General features: G+C 36.4%; 1 protein-coding gene across 1 annotated transcript in view; it reads right to left on the bottom strand.

Annotated features, from left to right (window-relative positions):
* Cntnap4 (contactin associated protein family member 4) overlaps positions 1 to 27,676 on the bottom strand; it is a 249,520-nt gene that overhangs the window by 193,289 nt on the left and 28,555 nt on the right. Inside the window, exon 2 of the mRNA XM_003472026.5 lies at positions 15,020 to 15,130. Coding sequence (XP_003472074.1) covers positions 15,020 to 15,130 — 111 coding nt within the window. The remainder of the gene's footprint in view (positions 1 to 15,019; positions 15,131 to 27,676) is intronic.

Genomic DNA, 27,676 nt, shown 5'->3' with positions numbered 1-27,676 from the left:
TCTTCCCCATCATAACATTAGCAATAAACTGTCCTTTTGTTATAGCAATGCAACTTCGATACATATGTATTTCTATTCTTTTCTGTTATGGAAAAAAAGTCATAATATTTACATTAAAAACACTACCTTGTGCTGTGCCTAGAAAGAAATCAGTTGTATCACCGCAGTTTGGTTTGGAAAACAGTTGAGTGTATGAGCAGTTTTATTTGACTCTTTCATTAGACATAATTTGGGGGATAGAAATGCACATGATTAGTAGGATTATGTCATGAGCAGGAAATGAAAGATGAATTTTACAGAGCCTGACTGAAGAGCTCCCAACACAGAATCGATGTGCAATGATTTGGAGTGGGCTTTGTTTTAATTCACTTTGTATTTTTTACCCCAGGTCTTTAAGGAAATCTGACAACGTGCCAACTGGTCACAAGCTAAAAGCATATTGACTTCAGAGACCACATCTGACAAAGAATAATCTTTTTAGAAAAATAATAAACAGGGCTGGGAATTTAGCTCAGCGGTACAAGTGCCTGCCTGCCAAGTATGAGGTCATGAGTTCAATCCATGGTACCCACCCCCCCAAAAAAAGAAAGAAGGAAAAAATAGTGAACAGTGTAGAAAATAAACAACTACAACCCACACAAACAATAAAAGCACACTCTGTCAAGGGAGGGATAATAAGATTTCTAGAGTTACTACATTCTAGTTTTCAAAATGTCCAATATTGTACTGCCAAAATATGTGATACATGCAAAGAAATAAGAAAACATAGTCCATCCATAGAAGAAATTAATCAAAAAATATCCCTGAGGAAGCAAAAGCATGGTACTTTCTAGATGAGGACTTCAACTCACTTAAATAGAGAACTAAGGGAAGCCATGAGCAAACAGCTAAAGGGAAATGGTGAGTGTTGTCTCAGTGAGTAGAGAATATTAACAGAATTTATGAAAAAGGATTAAACAGACATCATGGAGGTGCAAGCCACAACTGAAATGAATTCACTAGAGCACTTAACAGCAGCTTTGAGCCCAGAGAAGGAAGAATCAGCAAATACAAAGACAGGTCGACTGATATTGCCCACTCTGAGAAATAAAAACCTAAGATCAAATCCTGAGGACACTATCAAGTACATCAACATAGGCATGATGGAAACTCCAGAAGGATAAGAAAGAAGAGGGAACAGAAAAATATTTAAATAAATAATGGCTAAATGTTCCCCAAATTTAATAAGTGGCATGACTCCGGACATACCAGAAGAGTACAACAGATACTACACAAAATACACAGAGTTCTTCCGTAAGACACACTGCAAACTGTTGAAAGCCAAAGAAAAAATCCAGTCGTAAAGACAGCAAGGGAAAGAATCGTCACATGCAAGAAATCTTCAGCAATATTAACAGCTAATTTCTCATCAGAAATCATAGTGAGCTGTAGGGAGTGGCATGACCGCCCCATTGCTGCCTCCCCGCCTCTCTCCTATGGGCATATGATGCACCTGCCTACATTAACCATAATCCTCTCCTGCTTACGTCACATACCTGGACATGACGATGACCTATCAGAAACCACCCCATAGCCTCTTCCTGTCCCACCAGCCCACCCTTGGCCTATAAAGGATGCCACCACTTCCTGAATAAATGAGGCTTGATCGGATTCTCTAGACTTGCTTCAGTCTCTCTTTGTCTCCCCCCTGTTCTACTAATCCCCGTTCCCCCTCCAGGTACACCCCATGGATTGATCTGCAGGCTGGATCAGTGAGCAAAATATTTAAAGTGCTGAAAGAAAAAAGGATCAAACAAGGATTCCATATTTGACCAAATTATCATTTTATAATGATCAAGAAAATATCGCATGGTTAGACAAACAAAGAAAATGGAATTTGTTGCTAACAGACCTGACCAACAAGAACGGAGACTTTTGTGGGGAAAAGACAGAAATAAATAAACAATGAAGAATGATATTGTTACATATTGGGTTTATAATTCCTCTCTTTCCTATATGATTTTAAAAGCCAAATGATTAAAATAGCAGTTGTAAATTTACATTAGGGTGCATAACAGCTAGGGATATAATTTGTGAAACCCATACGTGGAAGTAGAGACAGAGCTAATGTAGAAACATTGTGTATTTTATGCAAACTATGGATTGTAATTATAAATAGTTAATTATGAGTCTAAGAAATTAATTATAATTCCCAAAATAACCATAAACAGAAAACATTTGACAGGACAAAATAAATGAGAATAGAATCAAGATGGTAGACCACAAAAAAAATCAATTAAAACTATATTAAGCATATTTTTTGAACCTGATAAATGTAATGGCTGCACAATATTGTGAAGACACTATACCTTCTACAATGGGTAGTTTTATGTTATGTGAATTTTACTTGACTTTTTAAAAAGTTTAAATGAATCATTTATCTAATGAAGTCCAAGTTTTACAGACATGTTCAGTACTTTCCTTGTTTAGGCTGTTGTAAAATGATCATACGCCCATCTCAAGTATGTTTTATTTTTATTTGCCTTAAAATTGCAGTCATTCCTCATATTTATGCCACTGTTCTGAATTTCTGTTTCTTACACTTTTATTTCATTTCTACTTTTCTGCATGGATGAGTTTTTTATGTAATTGTACTAATCATAGAATTAATATCATGCAGTATTAACAGCAAAAAAACAAGTATAATAAACATAAGTGATAACACAAATTAAGCAAAGATGGGTTCATAAGACAAACAGTTTTTGAATGATAGTAAATTATCTTGCAATTTAATTTTTGAGGGTTTGTTAACTTTCTTTTTCTTTGAAACTATCAAACAATCTGCTCAACCACTGCAGACTATTAGCTGGGATTCGAAACACACATTCACAGATGCACATAAAGGGACTAGAGATGGGGTCGAAAGGCTTAAGCAGGCCCACAAGTCACAACTGGGCTTTAAAATTTATTTTTATTTTAGAAAGACTCAAACTGCATGACCAGTTATGGTCCTACTAAAATAATGTTGGTTGGAAACCAGAAAACTGCATTAGTATACTAGCAATGGAAACAGAAATAGAGGATCAAGGAAAGATTTCAAGCCATAGAGCCACAGAATTTATCATCTTTTTTAGAAGGACAAATCAAGGGAGACATCAAAAGATGATTTTAAGAATGCTGAGCTATAGTGATTAAGAAAACCACCAAGAACCAGTAAAGATAAGTAATATATTTAACTTATGTTCATAAACTGAGTATTTTGGGGATCAAGACATCTACAGGCAGTTGGAAAATTCCAACAGGCTGCAAAAAATCCTACAAAAGAGATTGTTAGATGTGTTTTTCCTTCAGCACAAATGTAGAGACTGTCCACACAGGACTTCTCCTGTGGCCCTGGCAAGGTACCAAGGCTTGAGGAAGGACACACACAAAGCCAAGGTCAATGATGGGATTTGGAAAACTCCAAATACATGCTTTTTCCCACATAGAATCTGTGATCTTTTCTTCCATCTATGTTAAGACAACTAAGTATTTGCATACATAATCTGCTATGTATTGGGTGTATGACATTTATATAACCAATTTTATATAGCCAAGGACACTGTTCCTTTTATATTTGATTACATTTCAATTTTGTAAAGTGATATCAAATACGAAGATAACAGGAAAAAAAAACAATACTCAAATCACTTAAATGGGTTTCAGTCTAGCTTTGTCATTAAATTATTAGACTATTAAGCTTCATAATTGAATTCCCACTCAAAAAACGAAATCTTTGATGAAAAGTCTCATTTGAGGAGAAACAAATGAAAGTTCTCATAAAAATCATGCAACTTTCCCACATTTTCTCATAGGATTACATCTGCAAGGCAGACTTCAAAAAGATTGCAGTTAAAAACCAAATAAGATCATGCTGGAACTTGAGGGTCTGACCAAGAAAGCAACAAGCCCTCCTTCCTGGTAAGCAGCACGAGCTAGCCTGGGCACACCAGAGAGAGAAAGTCAGTGTCTCCGGCTCCCGTTAGCAGCTGGATGGTGTCCAGGACAGCCGGAGTTGATAGCAACTAAGGCACATAAAGCAACTAAATGCTTGTACTGTAGGGTTGATTATGCTGACCTGGGGCCAGAGGTCTAAGCATCTCTTGGGAGGATGACAGTATGCAATATAGCAAATATGGAGGATTTCCTTCTGTCTTCTCTTTGAAGGCAAATATTGTTTTCACTGTTTTGCTTTGTTCTGATTAATTGTTTCGCTCTACTCAATATTCTGTCTTGATTGGTTTTATAGTGTTCTGCTTTTGGTTTGATTTTGCTATACCTGATTGAATGGACAACTATTGTGAAGATAACAAGATGTACTAGGGTACCTATTACTGTTATCCCAGTATCCTGCTCTGAAGTTCTGTACCAGTTTCACTGCATTGTCTTGATTGGCTTTGTTCTGTATTGTTTTGTTGTATTTTACTATCTTTAAAATAAAAAATGAAAAAAATCTAATGAGATAAAGCATGGAAACAAATTTTTATTTATAAAACTATAGCAAAGTTATGAACCGTCAAGGAAACAACTCTTCCAATGGCATCAAACCCTGAAAGTCCAAACAGGAAAAATTAAGGGACAAAGGGGCTGTCTCTTATCATCAGTTTCACAAGCCTCCAGCTGACACCTATCACACTACCCATAAAATGACATCCAGTCTATATTTGCATTGCAGTTTTTCATAGCTTTGTGTCCTCTTTAAGTGTTTTTACCACACACACTTTTTTGTTTTGTCATAGGCACGATTTGCATTCCTACTCACACAGTCAAAGTATTTATGCACATTTTTAATAATCTTTGTTATTTTAACATAGTTTTAAAGTTAAAATAGTTGCAAGACTATAACAGAGTTCCTGTAAGCCCTATACCCACGGTTCTCAAAAACATCTTACATGATTTTTGTATATTTGTCACAACTGATGGAATCAATATCAATGCGTTATTTACTAAACCTCATACTTTGGATTTCCTTAGTTCTTACCGAATGTCTTTTTTATATTCTGTGATTTTAAGGTGTGTGTGTTACATGTTAGCCATCCTGCCTTCTTAGACTCATCTTGATCATGACAGTTTTTGGACTCCCTTATTTTTCGATAACCTTGACAGTCTTGTGGATGGCAGGTCAGGTAGAATGTTCTTCACTTCAGGTATGTCTGACAATTTTCACTGGTATTTTTCAGGGGAAAACTATAGCGGTAAAATGTGATTTTCATCACATCAAACTACAGGTAAGCACTATCACTGACAAGGTTAACACTGATCACCTGAATGAGGCAGGTTTTGTCACATTTTTCCACAGTGAAGTTCTTCTCATAATCTACTATTTGGAAATAACTCCTTATGGTTATTTCTCCTTTTAGGGGTAAGGAGTTATCCTCCCCTTCCTTGAAAAAGAAGAATCTGCATAGTTACTTATGAACAGTAGCCAGAAGGTATTCTGTGTACCTTTGCGGGTGATATAAGCACAGGTAGGAGAGGGAAACGGTAGTGCCTTCAGGAGAGAAGCAGTGGACAGGGCTGCCATGGAAGGCAGGAAAGCAGGAAATCAAAAGGAGGGCAACCAAAACCAGTTATGCTTTGGACTCAGACAGAATGACAGGTTCCTGGTGTCCACCCCCCACACATATTTCTGAGCAGCTTCATGAGATGCACCTCAGAACTCTCCATGCTGAAAATAAAGGGACGAGCTTTGATCTTTCCCTTCCCTCCCCCTGCTGAGGGAAGTCAATACTCCCCCACTCCTCAGCGCCAGGATTTATGATCCCCTAGCACTCCCAGGGAAAGAGCAAGCCAGGGGCGAGAAGCCACAGATAAGTGGGACATCTAAAGCGAGACCCTGTCACACCTGAGGGAAGCTGCACTGGGTTGTCGCAACAGTGGCTGGAGAAAGAGAATTTAAGTGTCACACGAGAGGTGACTGGTACACCACAACACATCTTTAATTTGAACATTCTCAATCTGAGTGAGACCAACAGAAAATTTGGTGCTGTGCTTTATGTTTTATTTTTGCTTTTCCTACTAGCCCTCTGCTCCCCTCACCTGCTGGGAAGAATGTTCAGGTTAGAGATGCAGTGATTTCAGACAAGAAAGCCTTCGGTGCCTGCTTTTGGCTTCTGCTTATGCAGTCCACCAAGCTCCCAGAACATGGACCCCTGAGCCCGCAGGGGACATTCTAATTCTAGGCCAAGTCTCCATCCCTTCACACAGGTATGCTAATACTTTGTTTAGAGTATTTTGCATTTATATTCATGAGACAGAGTGGCTTTTAATTTTCCTTTCTTGTTTGTCCTTGACATGGAATAGTACCAAGGTTACTCTGGCCTCATAGAATAAGTTAGGAGTATTTTGACTTTGTTTTGTTATTCTCTGAGAATGTGTAAGATTAGAACCACATCTTCCTTAAACGTGTTGAAAGAATTCCCATTTGAAGGCTTGTTAACCTGGAGTTTTCTTTTGTTGGAACAGTTTAGTTATAGGTTTATTATCTTTTCGAGACAGAGAAACATTCTCTTTTCTATTCCTTGAATAAAACAGTGTAGGTTATTTTCAAATGATGTTTTTAATTCATTTAAATTTTCTTTTTGAGGGGTACCAGGGATCGAACTCATGACTGCACTCTTGCCAGGCAAGTGCTTGTGACGCTGAGCTAAATCCCCAGCCTCTTCATTTAAATTTTCAAAATTACCTTTGCAAAATTTGTCTAAACCATGCAAGAGTTTAGTCTTGTTGATTGTACTACGTTTGTTTTCTGTTTCATTAATTCACACATTCTTGTGTTTTCTTTTGTTTATTTTAGTTCAATCTTTTGTGTTCTTTTCTTGTTTCTTGAGATAGTACTTGGATGGATCAGTCATATTTAGTCTTATTTCTCTCGTGATATTTAAAATTAAGTTATCGATTTTGGTCTAAATTGCCCCTCAAAATTTTAATTTATAATATTTTGTTATCATAGAGTTAAAATGTCCTCTAATTTCCATTGAGATTTCTTCCTGAAGAGTGTATTAATTAAATTCCACACCTTTCTGGATTTTAAGCATTTTTTAATTAATGATTTCTAGCTTAGCTCCACGGTAGCCAGGGCATATACGGTGTAACATTTCAATCCTTTGAGAATTGTTGAGACAGTTTTTTATGGCCCAGAATAAATTTAGGTAAACATTCTAGGTAAACTTGATAAGACTGTCTATTCTGCAGATTTTGCAGATGAGTTACACATTATATCAATATAAATTATAAATTTATCTATTCACTCAGGTTTGTTATTTTTGCTGTTGAAATCTTCATTTCCACAGATATTTGCCTAATTGTTTGATAAATTATACTTTAATAACAATCACACTATATTTTTATATCTATTTATATTGCCTATTTCTACTACTATTTCTTTTCACTTTGCTTTGTAGATTTTGAAGCAATGTCAGGCTCACTACATGATATTTCACTTCTTTCCAGCATTTGTGACCTTGGAAGCTGACTGTCTTGGTTTCTGTTAGACACATCAAGCAGTTAACCCTTTTCTTAGTGGTTTACTAGCTTATAGAAATGCAACTGGGTAATAGAGGTCTCCACAAAATCTATTCATAAAGCCTTAACCCCCAATTGGATGATATTTAGTATAGGCTTTTGTAAAAGACGTAATTAAGTTTTGACGAGGTCATGAGGGTGGGGCACTTGCAATAGATTAGTGCCCTTATGAGAAGCTGAAGACAGAGGCCTCTTTGTATGTCCATGAATCCAACAAAGTCATCTGAACACAAAGAAAATGCTATTGGAAAGCCAAAAAGAGAGCCTCTACCAGAAAACAAATCTTCTACCACCTTAATCTTGAACTTTCTATTCTCCAGAAATATGAGAAATAAATGTCTGATGTTTGGACGAACCAGGCAGTAACATTTTATTAGAACAGCCTGAGTTAAGACATCACTAATTTAAATTAGTACCAGAGACCTTCTAGACTCAACACCTTTACCTTGAATTGGGTTAAAGTCTAGGTAAAACATATCCTCCAGAGTTTCCTGGGAGATCCAAAACAATGCCTGGAACTCTGAAATTGTTTGACTTCTTTCCTTCCTCTAACCCAACTTTTTCTACTGCATAACTGCTATTCCCTGGCAGCTGCACTCTTAATGAATCATTTACACTGCACCATGGGCTCCAGTTGTGCTTCTGAAAAAAAATCATTTTAAGATACCACCTGATTATTTAACTCTCAGTTCATTCATTGTACCTATGTGTGAAATTTTCCTACTCAGTGCACTGAACAACATAAAATGTAGCCTCTAGGAATGTAAGTTATGTATTAGTAAAAATTTTTGGTTTTATGAATGTATTTTAATTGGCTAAATGCAATCATATCAGTTTTAGTCATCAGTCATATCATTTAGTTATCAGTCATATCAGTTTTAGTAGGGTCATTATTTACAATTTGAATTCCTCTATTTTGTGAAAATTGAAGACATTTCCTAAGCTTGGAACATGCTATCTCCTCTAATTTGAGGAGACTGTTTTACTATATTCCCCTTTTTGGCTGAAGGACCATAGTTTTTCACACTCCATACTTTGAAGCTTTCCACTGTTAGATAAATTAGAAAGAAAAGATAGATACACTACCTATAGAATGTCACACATAAGAGAGCATGTTATCCAAGAAATCCTCAAATTTAGCTTTTTGCTTTTATATGAAGGTGAAGAGGAAAAAGAGAGATAATGTCATTTCTCCAAGGCTGTCCACCATTTAGTATTAAAATCTAGTTTTCTTGGGTCCCAAACCAGCAATTTTTATCACTATAAATTACTTAGGCCTGGCACCTCGGCACATTCACTCGGATGACATTATCAGCTTGATTTAAAGTTGAAGAAAGTATGTTATAGGACAGAAAAGGACAATGAAAAGTAAGAGCAAGAGCGCCGTGGTGCCAGAGGGGAGAGGATGGTGGAGCTGGCCTTAGAGAAGGGGACCCAGGAGAGAAAGCAGCACCTAAAGTAAGAGGAAACCAAACGGTCACCTGACCAGTCATCTCTGGTGTTAAATCAAATGAATCAATACAAGAGTAGGAGTGGTTCTATATTAATCTCAGAACTGGCAGCAAACTCAGCTCTGCTTTAATGAGTAGAGGATATGGGCACATCAAGAAATAAAAGATGTACATCTTCACTCATTTTTACTTCTCAAGGCCAGGATACAAAACATAATCTCTAAATGCAAGTGACACACCACTGGCCATAAAGTTGGTCTGGAGCTTCCTTCTCCAAGCCTTTATCAAAATATTAATCTCTTAGTGAGATTATTCTTAAATTCATAAACCACTTTCAATTGCTTAAGAAAATCTGAAGAATAGGGTTAATAGGGTGATGGTATTCTTCCAATATAAAATAAAAGTATAGAGGCAAAATAGCTTGCCCTTTTATAACTCAGAAGTCCTAGTGATTTAAACTAGAATAGTAAATGGATCCCAGATATGTCTAATATTAAAATGGTTGCTTCTCACCTAAAATTTTATTATCCACAGGAAAGAGTCCAAAAGGGAGAAAGAAGTGTGAAGAAACTGGAAATCAAGTAAGTGGGCAAGCAGTGCCATGTGACTGTAAAGGAGTCCTGGGATCTGACCATTCCAGTTTCCAAGTTTCAAGGTCTTGCATCTCAAGTCTTAAAGCTTTACCTCTGTTGGGGTTGAAGGTAAGGTTCATATCAGAGAACAATTTGAGCATGAGCTAGAAGAATTAGAGCTAATAAGAAGTCACAAGCCACAGGCTGGGTCAGCATGGAGGTGTGGGAGCACTGCAGTTTCAGGAATTATTCATGTGCCATGGACTTTCCCAGCACATCGGACTTGGGGCAGGATGGAGAAAATATTGGGTAGAGAAGCAGACAAACTGCTCTCATCTGTTTGTCCCCAGCCAACTCTACAATATGGGCCGTCTCCAGTGCAACAAGTTCAACCCATGGTGTCCACTGCTGGTACCATCTCTATCCTCGAGGACCTCGCAAGCACATTCCAGACCCACACCCACTGCTTCCCATGTCCAACGCTGAGAATTCCCTATCCTGTACAAAAGGCATCTTCCATTCTTCTTTTGATATGGTACTGGCTAGTAAGGGTATTAACATGATTACGTTTAGAATGTAATTATTGTGAAATATGTTATGTGATGTCTTTAACAGGAGGAAACATTCACCTCAAAAGAAGCACCCATTCTGTTTATTTCTGGGAATCTAAGGCATCATGTATGACTTGGAAATTTACTTTGGGTCTTTATTTCAACTTAATGGTTTTATGTAAATAAACAATCATTTAGGGCAAAAGAGACCAAAAGTTCTATGAAGAGTGTTGTAATTACTCATACCACAGGTATATCTTAGAGTGGGAGTTATTTCCATCAATCAACCAATGAGCTAATCTCTCCATACAGATACTTGATTTTAGCAACAAATTCTATAGGTATGAGGAAAACATTGCTTAACAAGTAGAGTAGATAGACTTAGTTTTGGCTAAAATAAAATATAGACAATGGTAAAAAAAATATATAGACAAATACCATACTTTTAGCAGCAACAGGAAGTATTCTAATCTTATAAATTAAATTATAAAACTCTCATTTGTCAGTTATAGAAGCATGCTGCTATATAATTAAATGCAGATATATATGTGTGTGTGTGTTATACTCAAAATATGGTATAGATATTTTATTTTGCTATGCACAATCATTTTCTTTATTTTACCTCTACATACAGGTCTATCACAATAACCTATTTGCAATAACCTATTTCTAATGTTCCCAAATGCATGAAAATAAACACTTTCATTTGGATTATATTACAACCTCTGGAACAGTCCTACAGAATCTGTCTTTTTTATATTCCAGTCTCAGAACACCTGTGGGCTCTCAAATAGTATACTAGCACCTGTTTGAAATCTGCACTGGTAATCGTAAGAGTTACCAATCAAAGAATGCTTAGTGTTATGGCTTGTGTCTAAATGATCCCCCAAAGCCTCATGTAGTCACAGGCGGGACTTTTCAGAGGTAACTGGATCTAGTCTGTGATACTGGGATTAACGGTGAGTGGAACTGGATAACCCAGGATTGGCTTGGCATAGCTCTGGGTGTAGATGATGAGAAGCCGCCACCCTCCCCATGTGAATGCTGCCTGCCTAAGGGCATGTAGCCTGGATGGGATATAAGGGACAGAAAGAGGGCTGCTCTTGCTTGCCTGTTTGCTTGCTACTTTGCTGTTTCACTGTTTGTTGCTTTCTGTTTTGCTGCCCACTGCCCACCATGAACTGTTTCTCCTCTGTGAAGTCCCTCTCCCATGCTGCCCTGCCTTGGAGCCAGCTGACTATGAACTGAAACCTGTATAAACTTCAAGCTACAATAAATCATTCTTCCTTTAATGTGAGGTGTCAGATATTTTGTCTCAGCAACAAGAAAAGTAACCAAGACACTTAACTTTAAGCAGTCCATTAAAACTCAAACAATATCGAAACTTCAACAGTGGAAAATTATACATTACTTACCCCCATCTTCACAGAATACATTAAAAACCCCAGTGGATGCCTAAAACCTCCAATACTGAATCCTGTGCACACTGCACTTTTTTTCTATGCATACATACATGTGATGAAATTTGATTCAGAAATTAAGCACAAAGGGACTGACAATAATTAGTAATAAAATGCAACCATTGTAACAATGCACTGTAATAAAAGTTATGTGCACATGCTCTCTCTCTGTCTCTCTCATATTTATTGCATTGTCCTACCCTTTTTTCTTTTGTGATTTTTTGAGATAACACAATGCTAGCATGACAAGGAGAAGTGAGTCAAAAGATACAGGGATTGCAATACAGCATTAGGCTACCACATAACAATGACTTACACACAAGTATTGCCATGCATGACAGGTAATCTGAAAACCAAGCTGACTTCCAAGTGACTAATGCGCAGGTACTACATATGATGTGGATACACTGGACAAATGGATGATTCATGTCACAGGTGGAACAACGTGAAATTTCATTATGCAACTCAGAAAGTCCTGCAAGTTAAAATTTATGAATTATGCATTATGAAACTTTCCACTTGATATTTCATACCATGCTGACTGAAGCTTTGAAAACCAAAGTTGTGGATAAATGAGAGCTATAATATAAAGACAGAGAGATATTTGATTCCATTATATTGTCAAGATTGGCAGTAATTATTCTTTTTGTTTGCATTGTTTAGAGTTAATATTGGATTTTACTTTTGAGCCATAAAATCTTTCAAGTTCAAATTGATGTGCATTTTACCAGTTAGAAAGAAGTAAATCATTTGTTCACAAAAATTACTTCAGTTAAACACTCCTCTGGAGCATTATTTAATGAAAAAGAAGCCATTTGCTTAGTAGCACTTGTGCTAGTTTTCTATATCTGCAGTAACATCTCATAAATTGAGCAATTTAAAAGAACAGAGTGATTCTCTCACAGTTCTAAAGGATAGATGGTGTTGAAATCCAGGGGCTGGTCAGTAGAGCCACATTTCCCCAGTGGGCTTGACAGACAAGTCCTTCTTTGCTTCATCCTAGCTGTTGATGGTTGCTGTCAATCCTTGGTTTTGGTTTCCAGCTACATGTTTCTGATTTCTGTTCCCATCTTTACTGATCTTCTCTCTGTCTCCCTGGGTCTCAAAATGTCCCTTCTTATGAAGACCCCACTCATTGTTTTTAGGGCCAACCTTCTCTGGCATAACCTTATTTCACTTGATTATATCACATATGACCCTATGTCCAGATTGGGGTCATATCCATGGGTCTCAGGATAAGACTTAAATGTATCATTTTTTTGAGTATACAATTCAACCCACAATAGCACTCAAGAATTAGTATAAATTAAAAACTGAATTAGTATAAATTAGTACAACTCAAAAATGTAAGTTTCTCTTCCTTCCTGTTGGTTGAAATGGAATCATGTCAAACAGTAGCCTTTTTCTGGTTCCCTTCCATCCTTACAGGGGGCCTATCATTTTCACAGGGTAATCCCTGGGACTTCTTATCCAAACTGTCAAAGTTATCCCATCTGTCAAACAAATGGGCTGTTCTTCCCACTCTACCAGACCATTCTTGGCCAGTTTTCCTGACTCCTCAGGAAAGAAGTTGCTCTGTACTGGGATAGTGAGATCTTCCATTGTTGGCTTAGGTATTTATACATGACCTAGTGACTTAGCTGGACATCTTTGCATTCCTAAACACTACAAGGAATGTTTCAATACTAGAAGTAATATACAGCCTTTAGTAATAAATCACTCAAAATCTGACATTTCTTTATGAGTACTTCATGTAATTAATAGGGAAAAAAAGAAAAACTAAATAAAAAAGAAAAATGTAATCAAGTAGGTTGACAACCAAGAAAAGATAATTAAAATGATCCTGTTTTGTTTCTCAGTTTCATTAACATGCAAATGAGATTCATGAAGTTTGATATTGTGTTTCAGCGAGAACCATAGAAACAAATTAAGAATGAAAATGAGTTCCACTGATGGAGACTCCTGATGAGTACATAAATTAATGAAAAATATGATTCGATCCAATTAATAAAATATATTTTTTCTGATTTATTGGACCTCAACAATGGAATAAAGATACATTGATAAATTTTGATTCATTTTGGTGGGCTACATTTTGTTGTAGTGACTGTTAAAATCTGCTTTCTTTTAAAGAGGAATATAGGATCTAGACCTTACTCTCAGGTCAGGGCTGTGATATCAGCATTACTGTTGGTAGAAGGATAACCACAGGATAAGAAATAGCCCTCAAGGGGACTAAGAGAGTCTTCTTGCTTGATCCTTCAGGGATTCCAAATTCCAACAGAAAGAGGCTGCCCCATGTGACAAATAATTGTCACTTCAAGGCACTTAATAGGAACATAAATGCATTTAAGTGCCCCCATATTTCCCATTTGATATCTTCACACTTAGAAGCATAAATGAGTGGATATATCAAATTATATGAGATAAAATTTCAAAATAAACTTAAAATCATGTAAAAATGTTACACAAAGAGCTGTATTAGAATTATAACAATGTATATATGTATATTGTGTACTAGATAGGAAAAGTTACCATGCATGCACATGCATGCACATACACACAGGTACACAATTTATTTGTTGCATCCAAAATTCAACATGCTTGAACATTAAGCAATAGTGCCAAGGTAACACTAAGGCTAAATTTAAAGGAAACTAATGTGGCATGCAGAAGGAGATAATAAATGAGGGAAACATTTTTAATAATATATGATTCTGGTATCTGTTAAAAATATTCTCTATGTTCGTATCACCAAGCGTTTTTCTCTCAATGTGAATGCAGATAATTTTTACCTTAGCATATTATGAAAGGTGTTCATTATAATACTCTGTCACTAAGAACACAATGTTTTGAAACTCTCTCTTACTGCTACAGCAAGTGGCATTTAATTATCCCTCCTTTCTTTTAAACATGTTCAAGACATCAAACCCAACCTAAGAGATAGTAAGCAATATGAACTGGGAATTCCTAAAAAAGCAAGCTATTCCTCAATAGCAAAGAAAATCAAGTCAACCACATTGAAAATTAAACAAACTGAGGGATTGTTATTTTAAATAACAAACATCTTTTAAAATTACATCTTGCAAACTTCTTTAAAGTGAAATAGAAAGCCAATTGTTTTGATCTGTACAGTCTCCAGAATGATTGCACACTGTTGTAGAAAATATATTTTATTGTGATATATAAAAAACTTGCCAAATTGAAGGAAATCAATTCTTTGCAAGTTGAAATGATTGTACTAAATTTTCCAAATAAGAGGTGTCCTTTTGCTATTCCAGAATGGAAGCTAGATGTCATATATATCTCACAAGTTTTAACCCCTGGCTTATTCAGAAATGCACCTGTTTTTATCGCATGGCACTTACAATGTTTTTATTAAATCAGAATGGAAAACTAATGCAATTCACCATGATCCAAACAGAGGAAAAAGACAGACTCACCCTCTCTTCTATTTAGCCTGGCAAAGCCAGGGCCATGACTGCTGGAGAGCTCAGAAGAACTGCTGAAGGATGCCTGGGGCAAAGCAGACACCAGAGGATCATCACAATCATCTGCCGGGGAAAATGGCACAGTTGGTTAGTGCTGCACTGCCAGCTTTCATGGAACCAACAGATGCAATAAACAAACAAATACAGTATCAAAAGCTAGGATCTCAGCTCTCTAGGGTACCCTATGGACGGTCTAGTAAGTTTAGTAAGAAGAAAAAACTTAATAGGATATGGAAACAGAACAAAAATGACCTTACAAAATTGTGTTATATCTTAAATCCTTCCTCATAAATGAAAGGATATAAGTATAAATTCAAATATACTATAATTAAGAATACCATTTCTAAAAGATGCAAAATTTAAAAATTACAAAATGCAAAGTACATAAAAATACATGAAATATATGAAAGGTTCTTACCGTAGTATAAATTACTGTACTGTTATGGTGATGGTCTAACGTGGTGGAAGGCCAAAGCAAGAACACCTACCACTTCCTGATTCTTCTTCAGCCCTAATTACAACTCCCTTTCCTGTTTGCATGCATGGAGAATTCTAACCATCATCAATATCCGCCCCATGCACCACTTCCAGTCAGAGATCATACAACCCTCTGCCTCTCTGGACCGGTCAAAGGATACAGCCCAACCTCCATGGGTTGTGTGCTCCTTTCCAGGTCCTCAATTCAATAAACCTGTTCATTTTGTACTTTTTGCTTCACTATTGTGCCAGAATACTGTACCAATATGAATGCTTGTGAAAACATAGAAATTTATAGAAACACATACAAGCTTTCAGGACATATAGAAGAAATATCAAAAGTATATAAGAAAGAAACATATGAACCAGTAACAATCATTATCCCAAATGAAAACTAAACCATCTTAACTCAGTTAAGAAACAGATGAGAAAAAGTGGTACAAGGCCCAACCACAGATTTCACAGCACAGAGTCTAATTATAAATTGATACTCACACTTAGTAAAAAGAAATGTAATTCAGCACTACAATTGGGTGCTATTTTTTCAGACAATTAGCAAAAAATAAGAAGTCAGATGAAGCCAGATCATCCACAGAATGACACCAGAGAAGCTCCAACACACTGCAGGTTGGAACATAAATGCAAGTGATTGCTTATAAGAACAGTTTATAATTAGCTTACATGTCTTAACTTTTGCATAAGCCAGGTTCCACCAGTTGTGTTAGAAGTAGGTCCTTCTGGACAGAGCCTATCCATGAAGAGCCAAGAATTCAAGGAGCTTGGACTTTTTACTCACACGTGTTGTACCTACACAGTTTTATTGTGTGTGTGTAAATGTGTGTGGATGCATTTCTGTGTCTCTGATGAAAAGAAAAAGTTGCAAAGTGCTGAGTTTCAAAAACCTGCATTTCTGCACCCAAAGCATGTATAACTTTGCTAAGAAAAGCAAAATATAATCATTAACCACCCATAGCCCAATGGCTAACGGACAAATGAATCACATTATAATTCACAGTAAAATTATATACAACAGTAAAAGGAAGTTAAAGCAATACAAAACAAAAAGCTTAGATCTTGGGAACAAAATTTCTAATAAAGTAACTGAGTTACAGAAGACCATATAATATGTAAGAATACTTCTGAGAATCTTAAACAGCAAAGCTAAGTAATATGTCACTTGGAAACATGACTTTAAGAAAACTATTTTAAGACAAAAATGAAAATCAAACTTGAGAAGGTGTTTATTTTGGGGGGAAGGTAGTATCGAGGTAGGAGGAGAATATACAAATTAATGAGGTGGATTGGTAATGTTTTCATTTTTAGTATAGATGGACAATTCATAAGTTTGCATTCAGTTATGATGTTTCACACATGTATATACACACACAAATGCAAAAGTATATGTCAACATGCATATAAGGTTATATATCAAAATATACAGATATATTTCCTTCTATTCTTTTGTCAAATATATTGTTTTTAATAAAGTACATGGAGGGGGAAATTATCATAATTAATCCATGTTTACAATGATACTATATACAATTTATTTAGCTAATGCTGTATAATCTATATCACCATTCTTGTCCATTTCTCTTTTCATATTTAGTATTTAACATCTACTGGTAAGTAAAAATCATGTAGGGTTTTTGTCTCAAATGTTTTAACTGATAGTAAGCAATTTAACATTTTGAAAGAATCCAAAGTCTACTAGAGTCACTAGATTTTATGAACATCTTTCTGCCTGAGCATAATTTGTTCTTGAATACCTTTCACAAGAAGTTGCCTAAATAGCGTTTTGTTTTTTAAGATTGTCTCATTATCATTTAGAGTCTGCTTTTTCTTCTTTTGTTCCTTAAATTCTTTTAACTAACTCTTAGAAAGACAGTTTCTGCATGTCTATTGATCGGCTTAAGTACTAACAGAAGCCAATCTACTTGTAATTCAAGTATTAAGGAGTATATACATAAAGAGACATTCAATCCATAGAGAGTTGAAAGAAATTCTAATTATACCCAATTAGAGAAGCAACAGCCAAAGCCATTTTATATATTGTGAAGATAGTGTGAGTGTGTATGTGTGTGTGTGTGTGCGTGTGTAAACATACGTGGAGTGTATGTCCCACACACAGGAGGGTGTGCATATGTGTCCCGTGTTCACTAGAGTATCAGTGAATTTTGGATCTTTATCAGTATGCAGGTGTGTGATGAAAAAGGATGTTTAACTGAATTTCACAATCAATTATGCAGATTTCAATCGATATTTTAAATAGAAAATGCCTCTCTGGCACAATTAGTCTAGAGGGCATATATTTATTGCCCATTTGTTTTCGCCAACTATAAATTGAGAATCAATACTGTTCCACTTTTACCTTTAAAAGAATGGAATTAAAATGAGAGAAGGGGTACTTTTCCTGCTTAGGGGAAGAGGGACATGTAGTGTGAGAAATGGATCATTCAGTGGTAGCTAGGGAACTTCCAATATTTGGTAAAATTCCACTTCACCTTGGTGACTCCACGGCACTATTCTTTACTATGAGCTTATAATCTTGCATGTGTTTCTTTAGCAATAAGAGAGCTTAGTATTCACAATTAGCAAGCACTTTGTGCTAAAAACTCATAATCATGTCACCTGCACTAACTTATTTTGACTCCTCCTCCTTGAGGAACTATTATTATCTTGCAGATGAGGTCATTTTGTCGTGGAATTTGGCTCATTTGTTCATCTCATTATGGAAGAACTGATATTTACAAAGCAAGCTGAGGTCTAGATGTAGGATGTAAGAACCCTCTGGCTATTATTATTATTCCTTCAGGTCTGGGGAATAGGAATTTCATCACACACTATAATAGCACGAATTAAATCTCTCTCAAGGACCGTAAAGTCCAATTTCAGGTTTGCCATGCTGTTTGTTTACTCCCCGTTTGGTCTTCAATAGTCTTGACACCAGGTGAATGGACTCAGCAGTAATCAGTCTGGAGTGATTAAAAGGAATATTTTCCTCTGAACATTAATGAAGTGGAACTCAGGATTAACTATAAGTGTAGGGTGAATTTACTTCCAGAAAACTGGTTTTCTCTGACTGCTCTAGTAGTATGCAGGTTATACACTTGCAAATCTGAGGATGCTATGTCTGCTCAGAAAGACTCCCCCAACTCCTGACATTTAGCAATACCTAGAGACACATTGGTCATCACTACTAGGAATAATAACTTCCAGTAACTTGAAAATAGGGTTGCTACAAAATATCCTATAATGCACAGGACAGCCCTCCACCATGAATAATTACCTGGCCCCAAATGTCAATAGTGGAAAGGTTGAGAAATATTATACTAAACTTCAGTGAAAGTAACCCAAAAACTAGTCTGCTGTAGTAATTTCCCAGCTAGAACTCCTCAGCTTCCTCCTCTCACATTTTAGTGACAGTTTGAATTTAGAGCTTTTCACATGCAGACAAAAATACTTCAGAGTATACAAGAATCTATTCATTTAAATAATGAGATTTGGAAATCTGAAATATTGTAACATGGTGCTGTAGCTCGATTAACTTGATCATTTAAATTAGGTACCAGAACATCACAGTGTCCCTGTCCCTTTACCACTAGACCACAGGAAGCTTTCCCAGGTTAAAGAAAGAAAGAAAGAAAGAAAGAAAGAAAGCAAGCAAGCAAGCAAGCACAGGGGACCAGAAGGCTACATTAACTGGTGTAATGTAACAATACAGATGTCAAACATTTTATGGGAACTTGTATGATTCAAAATGTTAGCAGCACACACTGGTTTAATTATTGTTTTCTCTTAACAGAAGAAAAAAAGAACAACACATTGTTCTGTTTTTCCAAAATTATATTACATTATTTGACTTTTTCACAAATTAGAATTTCCACTTTAACCTTGATATCAGTTAGAAATGATAAAACTACAACTTTTAGTCGTTTTGGTTAAAAAATCATGCTCTGATTAGACCTAGAGGGCTTTAATGAATTCTTGTTAGACTATTCATATTAGGGATAAAAATTACCTTACTAAGGTGGAGACATTTTTATATATACATACACATATACCCACAAAGAGGTACAACTCCATGGCTTTCAGGTTAATAACTCACAAAGTCACTACTTACTCTTCAGGAGTGAAAGATTTAACTATTGTCATTAAAAAGACAGTGATAAATTAGATTTCTCACAAGTTGCATGTATGAAAACACTCAGTAGCCTCTTACAAATAAGACACAAGCTATACTGAAAGTATTTTAATATAGCTCAATAAAAAGTAATTTAATTTCACTTTATAAAAGGCTTTAATGCATAATTCTCATAAGTAAAAGCTGTTCAGTTTTTAATAAAAGTAATTCAATTTTCTTAAGCTGTGTGCAATATTACCTATACCAAGATAATAGTTGCATATTATTGGGTGCTTGGGTTTTGGTGCTTTACATCTACTAACGTATTTTGTCTTGACAAATTACCTATGCTATTTGCTACTATTAACTCCTGGGAAAATTGAGAAAGAAGGGACACAATATGTTCAATAACTACCACAGACACACTACTGTACTAATGGGTAGCAAAAACAGCATTAGAGCCCAGGCAATACAGTACCAGATCTTCTAGTTAGAGCCAATGCATTGTCAAAATAAGTATTAGTAGCCTAAATTACATTTTATCCAACAGTATGGTTGATTTTCAGTAGCACTCAGCTTAGCTTCCCCTGAGTAACCACCATCTTTGTTATTTTGAGGTCCTACCAAATCAATTGCATGCCTACTGTTGAATCATGGTTCTCAATTGAATATGTATTAGACGATAGGAGAGCAACTAAAGATGTTTAAAATCTTCTAAAATTTCCATACACTAGAGGAAGAATGGGATCTTTGTCAAGGAGATTTGGCAACACCAGAATTACATTATTTTCAGAAAACAGCTGTATTTAGATCTAATCCAAATAGCATGCATTAACAGATTTAGAATTAAATAGGAAAATCTCTTTTCCTGAACAAAATGTTTAGTCTAATCTGTATTAATGACACTGTCATCTAGTTGAAGTTTGAGAACATCAACTAATCTACAAGATAAAGTGTGGAATTATTTTAATATACGCTATCAAAAAATACTATATATGAGGTAAGATTCAATCCAGAAATTAAATGATGACATTGTTCTCTGCCATAAGCTAAATCTGAGTTCATCCTACGTATTGTTCAAGATTAATCTTGTGATTGCAAGTGGAATCCTGTCTTACTGACCTAGAATGAAACATGACCCAGTACCTGGCACATATCTGCTCCCCAATGAGACATAAATATACAAATGCCCAATGGCAAGCCACAGAAATATAGAAGATACAGCAATCAGCCCAAGAAGCCAGCCCAATATTTACAGAAAGTCAAAAAATAACTCCTCCATTAGTGGACCCCAAACAGCCTCACTGGAGCAATCACTGAATAAATAGTCTCTGCTCATTTTCCTTTGGGTAGTCTGCGTTTATTTCCACACCACTGAGCTCCACTAACCCTGCCACCTCTTCCACACAGCTGCAGTCACCCAGGAATCCACTCAGCACATTGTAACAAAGCCACCGAATCATTACGGAGACACATCAAAGACCCAGGTATTTTAGCAAGTGATCAGTCTCTTGATTAGAAAACATACATAATGAATCAGCTCCAGGTTGTCTTGGGCATGGAGTCTGCACCTTCAAAAGCTCACCCTGGCTGCACTGCAGAAATGCAGGAGGGGAGATTTGAAACTTTCCACTGCCAGGGCCATGGTAGTCTGGGAACTGCTAACAGAGACTTGCGAATTATGTTCTGCCCGGTGCAAAGTTGCTCCTTTCACATGCTTCCCATTCTGTTTCATGGGGCTGTTGGAGAACTAACATCACACTGCACCCCTTTCTCCCTGGGAAGCCATGTGGAGTCTTAGTGTACAGAGGCAGCTGTCACACAGTGACATTCCAGTAAGAAAAAAAAAAAAAAAAAAAAAGCAAAAGAAAAGCACTGTGCGTTAGGGGAAAGTGATGATGCAAATAGACTTAAATAAAATATAACTTCTCATAAGAGAAAGTAATAAAATATGAACGTATTCTGGATTCATCACTCAAACTCTCATCATTACCTAAAATAACATTTCAACTCAATTAAATACCACTAGGGGAAGATGACACGCACTCCTTAGCTTCTTTGAGTCTCAATTTGACTTTGACATGAAAATTAACATTCACTGGAGGGTACTAGTTCTAGAGATACTAAGTAAGATAAACATGAGCTTCTAACTCTGTCAATCAGAGGCTTAAACACAAAAATCAACACATTGCTGCAATGTAAAACAAGGAAATATTTATCAGGATGATTTCCTAGAACTAAGCTAAGGACAAGGACAGGTTTCAGGTAATTCACTGAGGCAGCAATGTACACATTTCTATGCATTTCTCCCCTATGAGCACGGGTGGGCTGTACACATAATTGTTAACACTGATTTTCATGGCGTAAACTTTCATATGGAAACAAACTCTGGTTTCTGTGCTCCAAGTTACAGCTTCACTCTAAATAGCTTCTCCAATTAATCTTCACAGATTAATGGATTAATGGGTAGGCAGTTAACTTTTAATGACAGCACAGCCAGAGGCGGACTGATTTCTGAGTTTTAATAGCAACTGTTTAAATTCTAGATATTAAGACAAAGAGACCTACAAACCCACAAAGAAAGACAACCAAAAGTGAAAGGGTGAAATATTTTTTAAAAGTCAAGAGAGCATCAGAACTCTAGGAATCTGCACACACTGTAGACTTTTTATTGAGAGATCATTTGGCCACACCTAGCACCGTGTCATCTAATTGATACCAGGAATAATGCTAAAAACAATATAGTGGTAGCTTTCCTTTAGTTGGAACGTATGTATTTAAGAAAGAGTCTCATGCAAATTAATGGGTCAAAAGTTAATTTTCTGAAACATTGCAAATTTTGCCCACAATGATCATATTGATTTACACACACACACACACACACACATACACACACACACACACACACACCTTGATTAGATGTACTCATTTGCTAGAACAAAATTGTAACTACTATGTATTTGCATTGTTGTTTTGGTTAATGTGCTCAAGCAATGTTTCTTTCACAAATTGTCATTCATTCTCAATCCTTTGGCAGACTATCATTATGCTTTATTTTGCCACTTTAGAAACATAATTTAAATTAATTACAATATGTTATATATCGCTGGCCAGAAGTATTCATTTTAAATGTATTTTCCGGTGTCATGCTCATGTTTAGTTTTGTTAATGCTTGGTTATTATTCAGTGAAGTAATTCTGTTATTCTGCTGGGCCGTGGGCATGTACTTACCAACTATAATCAAACATTTATCTCTTTTTAAGTGATCTGTTTAAGTATAAATGGCATAGAAATGATATGCATTAATTTTTTAAAAAATCATGGGCTTTGAATTCAAAAATTCAAAGAGGATTATCTTTAAATTCTTGCTCCAGTACCTCCTGGGGTCTGATACATAACCCTTCAAGTTGATGTGCCTCTATCTATAATACAGATAAAAAATGTTCCCTTCACAATAGGACTTGGAGAACTTCATGATATAAAATACGCAGGCTCTTAGAATCACAGAGAAGGTACTCAAAAGAATTCATATCCTTTCTCCTTTTTTTCCAATATTAGTGAGAAACAAATGTGGTATTGTAAGAGGTTATTAATATAGTTGTCTTTAATGCCCCACCTTGTAAATTAGTGTGATAAGCAACTTTACAACATCTGCAGAAACAAGACATTCATATCAAGTACTGTACTGGCCATGGAGAAATGAAAGTAATCTTGATTTCTTCCCTCTGACATCACCCACTCACATCCTCTGACCTCAGCACCACTTAGACTTTCTACCTTACGGTCTTGGGTTTTATAATAATTTTCCAATTAGATACCAGTGTATGGAATCCCCTCAATGTTCTATTGAGTTACCTTAAGATTTTATTTACCTGTTCATCTTCTTAGAGATCAGAAGGGTCCAGAAAAAATATATTCTATAGTGAACCTTCCTATTTTCTCTATAGTGGACTTTAAGGGCATACTCTATCTGTAATGGGAAAAATATAAAAGAAAAGACAGATCTTCAGAAAGAGGAGAGAATTCAATGAACTATTTCCAAATGAAAGTCTTTAATGTTGTGAATGATGTGGCTTTTGCTTGATTGCCAGTTCTGGACACCCACCAAACATTCTCTATTGCTAAGATGTACAAACTAACTTCCATGGGTAAGGTCTGTCCCAGCACTGAGTAATTTGTAACACTACACAAATAAATCAAGAGCCTTAAATATTTATGGAAAAAGTGAGTAATGAAAATTAAGTACTAGGCACTCAGCATAGGAAAAACAATGAAATAAACATAAGGAAAGCACAAGGAAGGAATTAGTGAAAATTAAAGCTAGTCAAATAGAAAATACAATAATAATTTTTAAAAACTCTAAGATCTAGTTCTTTAGGGAAAAAAGCACATTCATCTACAGGAAATAAACCCAATTGTCTATTCTAATAAAGAATGTTCACATATATAAAATGAAAATCAATCAAGGAAATCATGGAACAAAAATAGAGCATTTTTCTTCTTTTTTCTCCCTTTTTAGTAGGTTTGCATGGAAACTCAAGTAAATTACTATAGACAATTGTTCACTTTTCACATCTGACACCAAGGAAGAAGTAGAGAAAGTAAATGTCTATAACACTCATTTACCATTTTTGTAGTAACAAACTGCTGTAAACTTAGTATCGTCAAAGCACACAAATTTATTACCTTATAGTCCTAAATGCTTGAAATCCAGAATCAGCTTACATGGGCTAAAAGCAAGATGTCCAGAGGGCAACATTCCTCTTGGAGTCTCTAAGGGAGACTTTTTCTTCCCTTTCTTGCTTTTAAAGGGCTCCAGTGCTCCTTGGCTCCTGCACCCCTCTCCTTATGGCTAATATTGATTGGCTTGAGAAATGCTTTGGAGATTGGTAAAGCACACTTCTGTGTCTGGATGGGTCACAGGATGTGACTCCAGGGGCTATAGCTAGTCCCTGGCCCTTTCCTCTCTGGCTTTCCTGGAGCTTTCTGTTTCATGGATGCCATGAGTTGAGCAGCTTTTGTTCAATATGCCCTTCTGCCATGATGCTCCTGCCCTGGAGCTAGCTGACTACGAACTGAAACTATGAGTCAAAACTAAGCCATTTACAAACAAAAATAAATAAATGCCATTTTCTCCTTTTAGTTGTGCATGTCAGGTATTCTGTCCCAGCAATAAAAAACAGGCTATTACAATTCTAGTATCACCTTCTGTGATCACATCTCTGGCTGTCCTACTTCCTTCTTTCCCCAAAAGGATTCTTATGATTACACTGGACAAACTGGATAACCCAGGATAAACTCTCTGTCTCAAGTCCTTAATTTAATCACGCTAGTGAAGTTCCTTTTTCCACACCCTATAACATCAGCAAAGATCCCAAGGATTAGATGTGAAGATACGTGGCATGTATTATTCTGCCTACCCCAGTTGCCAAGTTATAGGACCAAGCAATGGATTTTTTTAGTACATTTGTATCTCAAAATAGTTTTTAAGACTGATCCAATTAGACACACATATTGCTTTAATAATGAGACCTTGGTTTTTTTTTGTATATTTTATCTTTTTTTTAAGAGATTAAGACAAAACAGGACATAACAGAGCAGATCAGAACAGAACAATGTAAGCAACACAGTATTTCACCAGAGGACAATCCATAATTAACAGTAACTACCACAATGTCTTTTTCTTTGAAATAGTTGAGTATAATGTCATATACAATAGTATCAAACATAACAAAATAGTATAAAAACATTTAAGAGAATGAGAGTATTACAGGGCTTTCAGAACCGAATAACAGAAAACAAATAATGGCTACTATATTATCTCATTTTCCATAGGAAATTTGTTTATACTTGCACACGTAATACAATCCAATAAGGTACAACATTGAGCCAATGGAAACAGAAGAGCAAGAGCATGATAGGACTTCAGAGTAAAATGATATTATATCAGTACTGGGCTATTATAATGACTTGTTTCCTTCAAATTAGATGTTCATACCATCACAGATGATAAAATCAGAAAACCTGAACAAACACATTACAACTGCGATGATTATAAGGATTCAAAACAATGTAATGGACTCTTATGTACTCTTACCATTTCTTACACTAGGGAGACTATATGGTATTTACACATGTGAGTTTGATTTATTTCGCTTATGAGTATGGAGACCTTTTATTTTGAGTGAGGCACTGGAGTTAAGAATGGAATTCACAGATGACTCCATCAGGACTATATCATTCCCAAACTCCCTTAGATTAGTCCAATCCTCTCTTCAGTGCACAAAATTGAGAGATTTTTCCCTCCTTTTTGAGCTGCTGAGCTGCTCTAGTCCAGCCCCTGGGTCTCCTGTCTGCCACCCCTGCTGAGCCCACACCTCTCCCAATCCCACTGGAAAGTCTCGCCTTAGCTTGAGCAGCCTTTGCTAGAGGTCTCACTGGTGGTCTGGGTCTCCACTTGCTGGGATGGAAATGTCTGGAAGGTTATTATCATGTTATCTGTCACCTTGCACAGAAGCCAGAATTGTGTGTAGCATGGTAATTATCAGTGTAACTTCTGGAGTCATTCCTAGGCTGAAACGCTGCCTCTTTCAATTACTACCTGATTTTATGCGTTTTATTTGAAGTGCCTTCCCTCATCCCTAAATGGTACTAAGAATATGATAATACTAAGGTAAGCAGAGACTTCTGAAAATTAAAGGAGTCAGCAGAGAGAGCACTTAGCGTCTGGGAATATAGTAAGTACTGTGGAAGTGTTGTAGTCAGGGTTGAAAGAAGAACAATTACATACAGGACACAGAATTTATGGTATTATTTTATGATGATCACCCAGAGTTAAATACAAAAAAGTGTGGGAAATCTGTCCACAACACTAAAGATCCGAATATGCAGCTGAGGGCTGGATCCCAGGCCCTGCAGGACAGCAGTGTCCTGTATGGGTCCAGCTGAAGACCCAGAGTCCATGACAGTGCCTCCCATGAGTCCAACTGGAAGTCTAGAGCCCACAACAAGGACTTATGCCAGTCTGTTTTATGGATCTGCACTGGGAAGGCCCAAAGTTCAGTGGTGGAAGCCAGAAAGTCTATGCCAGTGGGGTGAAGGTTCTACACGGGAACTGAGAAGTTACTCTCAAAAAAAGCACCAGGGCTGCCCTGAAAAGTACCACAGCCATCCTCAGAACAGTGAGGTCCCAAGCTCCTCTGACAATGAGAACATATGAGTACATGCCAGGACGCCAGCCCATGACCAGCTTTACCTAGAGATTAAACAGCACACATCTTCCCTTCCAGAGCCAGGAAGTGATGCTCAATGTAAGAACCACAGGTCCCCAACCACAGCCACTCTCAGAGACAAGGTCCTGAGCTCCTCTGATGATAATGGCTGAACTCATACTGGGGAAGCCAGCATGACAAGCTCCTCCAGGAGAACCAACAGCTTGAAACAGCAACACGTAAGAGACCCCACAATGCCTAGCTTTTCTTCTCCACATCTCTATTTATGCTGGCAACTTTCCTCAGGTGGAACATCTCCGCTCAACACCAGAATGATTTAATTCAGCTGGTGTTAAGTTGACCATAAGCTTTTTAATCCATAATAGTAAGTGTTTATAATTGCTACTTCATATGTTTATTATTAATTCAAAAGGGTCAAGAGCTGAAACTAAATAAAATTTAATCACATATTTCTTACAAAATATGTAAGGAAAAAGACAAAAAGAGGCAATAGTCAACATTCCTTATTACAATGTTAGTCTTCCCTCTAAAGTAAAGGGAGTTTTACACAATTATTAGCCAAAACAAAAATAAAATTTTCATTATGATCTAGTGTTCACCTATTAGGGAACAATTTGTAATGTTCCAAAAGACCATATTTCTCTTCGTGCCTCTCGTGTGCTTTGGAATTGTTGGGTTTCTGAAGAGTTTAAAACTGCGTATGATGCAGAAATCGAGAAGTCTCAATTCATAAGGAAAGTGGAATAAAACTCCGAGACGGTGAGTATCTCCTATTTG

Source organism: Cavia porcellus, unplaced genomic scaffold (assembly GCF_034190915.1).
Source record: "Cavia porcellus strain 051 isolate PalLab524CR breed Dunkin Hartley unplaced genomic scaffold, mCavPor4.1 scaffold_4, whole genome shotgun sequence".
Lineage (NCBI taxonomy): Eukaryota > Metazoa > Chordata > Mammalia > Rodentia > Caviidae > Cavia > Cavia porcellus.
Note: the sequence above shows the minus strand (reverse complement) of the source record. Positions and strands in the feature narration are given on the sequence as shown.